The sequence below is a fragment of the Gallinula chloropus genome (genome assembly GCF_964237585.1).
Source record: "Gallinula chloropus genome assembly, chromosome: 30".
Lineage (NCBI taxonomy): Eukaryota > Metazoa > Chordata > Aves > Gruiformes > Rallidae > Gallinula > Gallinula chloropus.
The window spans coordinates 101922-104937 of record NC_140115.1 but is presented as its reverse complement, the minus strand read 5'-3'; the positions used below and the strand labels follow the sequence as shown (position 1 = coordinate 104937).

At 49.5% G+C, this 3016-nt stretch overlaps 1 protein-coding gene across 1 annotated transcript; it reads left to right on the top strand.

The window, feature by feature from the left end:
* Positions 1–863: 863 nt before the first annotated feature.
* Positions 864–2538, top strand: LOC311202388 (olfactory receptor 14A16-like; the record flags this gene model as incomplete). The annotated part of the gene is made up of 2 exons (XM_084276981.1): positions 864–1008; positions 1757–2538. The coding sequence occupies 2 exons, from the start codon at positions 864–866 to the stop codon at positions 2536–2538; spliced, it is 927 nt and encodes a 308-aa protein (XP_084133107.1).
* Between the last annotated feature and the right edge of the window lie 478 nt (positions 2539–3016).

Sequence of the window (3016 nt, the reverse complement as noted above, 5' to 3'; positions counted from 1 at the left end):
CTCCTGTGGGCTGTGCTGACTGTGGTAGATGAGAACTTATTACTCTCCTCAAGAATGTGAAATGAAAGCACAATTCTCATTGAGATGGAGCTTTTCCTGAGCCCTGCACTGGGGCAGTGCCCTGATGCCAGGAGGGGTCTGCAGAGCAGAGCTGAGCGCAGGGCAGGTTGGATGAGTTCTGTGAGCACAGGGCACAAGGTAAAATGGGCAGAGAGAAGCAGCTGCAGGGACAGCTCCAGGCAGCACAGACATTTTCAGGGAGGGAGAAGGAGCTGCTTCCAGAAATGCCACCCAGCACAGATTCTGACCCCAGGATTGTGTGGCTTACTAATGAATCTTTGGATAGGCTTCTATAGAGAAAAGAAACCCCTGACTGTATTTCAGTCTGTCCCTGTCGTTCCAGCTTTGTCTGAATAACTGGGGCATAGGGTAGCTGACACCATGGCTGATGGACAGAGCAGCCCTCACCACTCTGCACTCAGGGGAAGGTTTCACTGGCACTACAGCAGCAATGTCAGGGAGTTCTGAGAGGAGAAACACAGGAGAAAACCAAAGCTCCAAAGCTCTGCTCTGCCCTCAGATTAAACTGGAGTGACTGTGCTGAAAAGCTCATTCCTATCCACAGGGGATTTAGTCTGAGATCACACCATCCTTCTATTTACTGACTGCTGCCAGGCAGGATTGAGTTCTTGAGAGCTACAGCTGACCCTCCTCCCAGCAGTGGCCCACTCAAGCCAGCACAAAACAGACCTGCCATTAGGGACCTGGAAAACTCCTCCAAAATACAGTTTTTCCTCAGAGAAGAGTTCCCTAAATTCTCACTGCCTTTTCCTATTTGGACAGGATTTTGCCTGCAAAAACATATGTCCAACAGCAGCTCCATCAGCCAGTTCCTCCTCCTGCCCTTTGCAGACACACGGGAGCTGCAGCTCCTGCACTTCTGGCTCTTCCTGGGCATCTACCTGGCTGCTCTCCTGGGCAATGGCCTCATCATCATCACCATAGCCTGTGACCACCACCTCCACACACCCATGTACTTCTTCCTCCCCAACATCTCTGCTACTGACCTTGGCTGCATCTCCAGCACTGTTCCCAAATCCATGGCCAATTCCTTGTGGGACTCCAGGGCCATTTCCTACACAGGATGTCTGGCTCAACTCTTTTTTTGTATTTTTGCTCTCCACAGAGTACTTTCTCCTCACTGTCATGGCCTATGACCGCTACGTTGCCATCTGCCACCCCCTGCACTATGGGACCCTCCTGGGCAGCAGAGCTTGTGTCCACATGGCAGCAGCTGCCTGGGCCAGTGAGTTTCTTTATTTTGTGCTGCACACAGCCAATACATTTTCACTCCCCCTCTGCCATGGCAATACTCTTGACCAGTTCTTCTGTGAAATTCCTCAGATCCTCAAGCTCTCCTGCTCAGATGCCCTCAGATGCTCTCTCAGCACAAAGCAGACCTCCAAAAAGGCACCTGCCAAAAGTCTTCCTTAATCCAGAGTCAATCTGTGGGTGTTCCCTAAGAATTCACAAGTTTTTCCTCACATAAATGTTCCCTAAATTATTACTGTGCCTTTTACTCCTTGGACAGGTCTCTGTGCCAACAGAAACCAGATGTCCAACAGCAGCTCCATCAGCCAGTTCCTCCTCCTGCCCTTTGCAGACACACAGGAGCTGCAGCTCCTGCACTTCTGTCTCTTCCTGAGCATCTACCTGGCTGCCCTCCTGGGGAACGGCCTCATCATCATCACCATAGCCTGTGACCACCACCTCCACACCCCCATGTACTTCTTCCTCCTCAACCTCTCAGTTTTTGACCTTGGTTGCATCTCTACCACTGTTCCCAAATCCATGGCCAATTCCTTGTGGGACACCAGGGCCATTTCCTACACAGGATGTCTGGCTCAAATCTTTTTCTTTTTATTTTTGATCACAGCAGAGTTCTGCCTTCTCACAGTCATGGCCTATGACCGCTACGTTGCCATCTGCCACCCCCTGCACTACGGGACCCTCCTGGGCAGCAGAGCTTGTGTCCACATGGCAGCAGCTGCCTGGGCCAGTGGGTTTCTCTATTCTGTGTTGCACACAGCCAATACATTTTCACTGCCCCTCTGCAAGGGCAATGTCATTGACCAGTTCTTCTGTGAAATCCCCCAGATCCTCAAGCTCTCCTGCTCAGATGCCTTCCTCAGGGAAACTGGACTCATTCTGGTCAGCTTTTGTTCTGGTTTTGCTTGTTTTGTGTTCATTGTGGTGTCTTATGTGCAGATCTTCAGGGCTGTGCTGAGGATCCCCTCGCAGCAGGGACAGCACAAAGCCTTTTCCACCTGCCTCCCTCACCTGGCCGTGGTCTCCCTGTTTCTCAGCACTGCCATGTTTGCCAATCTGAAGCCCCTCTCCATCTCCTCCCTATTTCTGGACCTGGTATTGGCATTCCTTTACTCGGTGGTTCCACCAGCAGTGAACCCCCTCATCTACAGCATGAGGAACCAGGAGCTCAAGGATGCCATGTGGAAACTGCTGACTGGAGGGTTCTAAGCAGCAATTAACTGCTCATCTTCTTCTGCATATCACTGGCCATGGAACTCAATTTAGGACCAGCCCGTGTTCAATACTTGTTTTAGTTGTTGGGATTTTTTTTTCTTTCTTGTTTGTCAAAGCTATATTAACATGGGACATGTTTATCTTATTCCTAATTAAGTTTCTCCAGGTCTCATGTGATCCAGACACTTTGTAATGACCAGCTCTGCTCCCTTTCCATCATACCTGCCTGAAAGGTACACAAAGTTTTCTTTTATTTTCTCCTGACATTTACAATAATTTTACAAGCACATTTTCACCAGCTGAATCACTTGAGAGCTTCTCTGAATTGGCAATGTTTTCCCACCATGACAGAATGTGAATTTCCTGCAAATGTATCATAGAATCTATTAGGTTGGAGGAGACCTTTATGATCTTTGAGTCCAACTACACCTAACCCTGCCCACTTGTATGGGGCTCTGATTTGAGACCATGT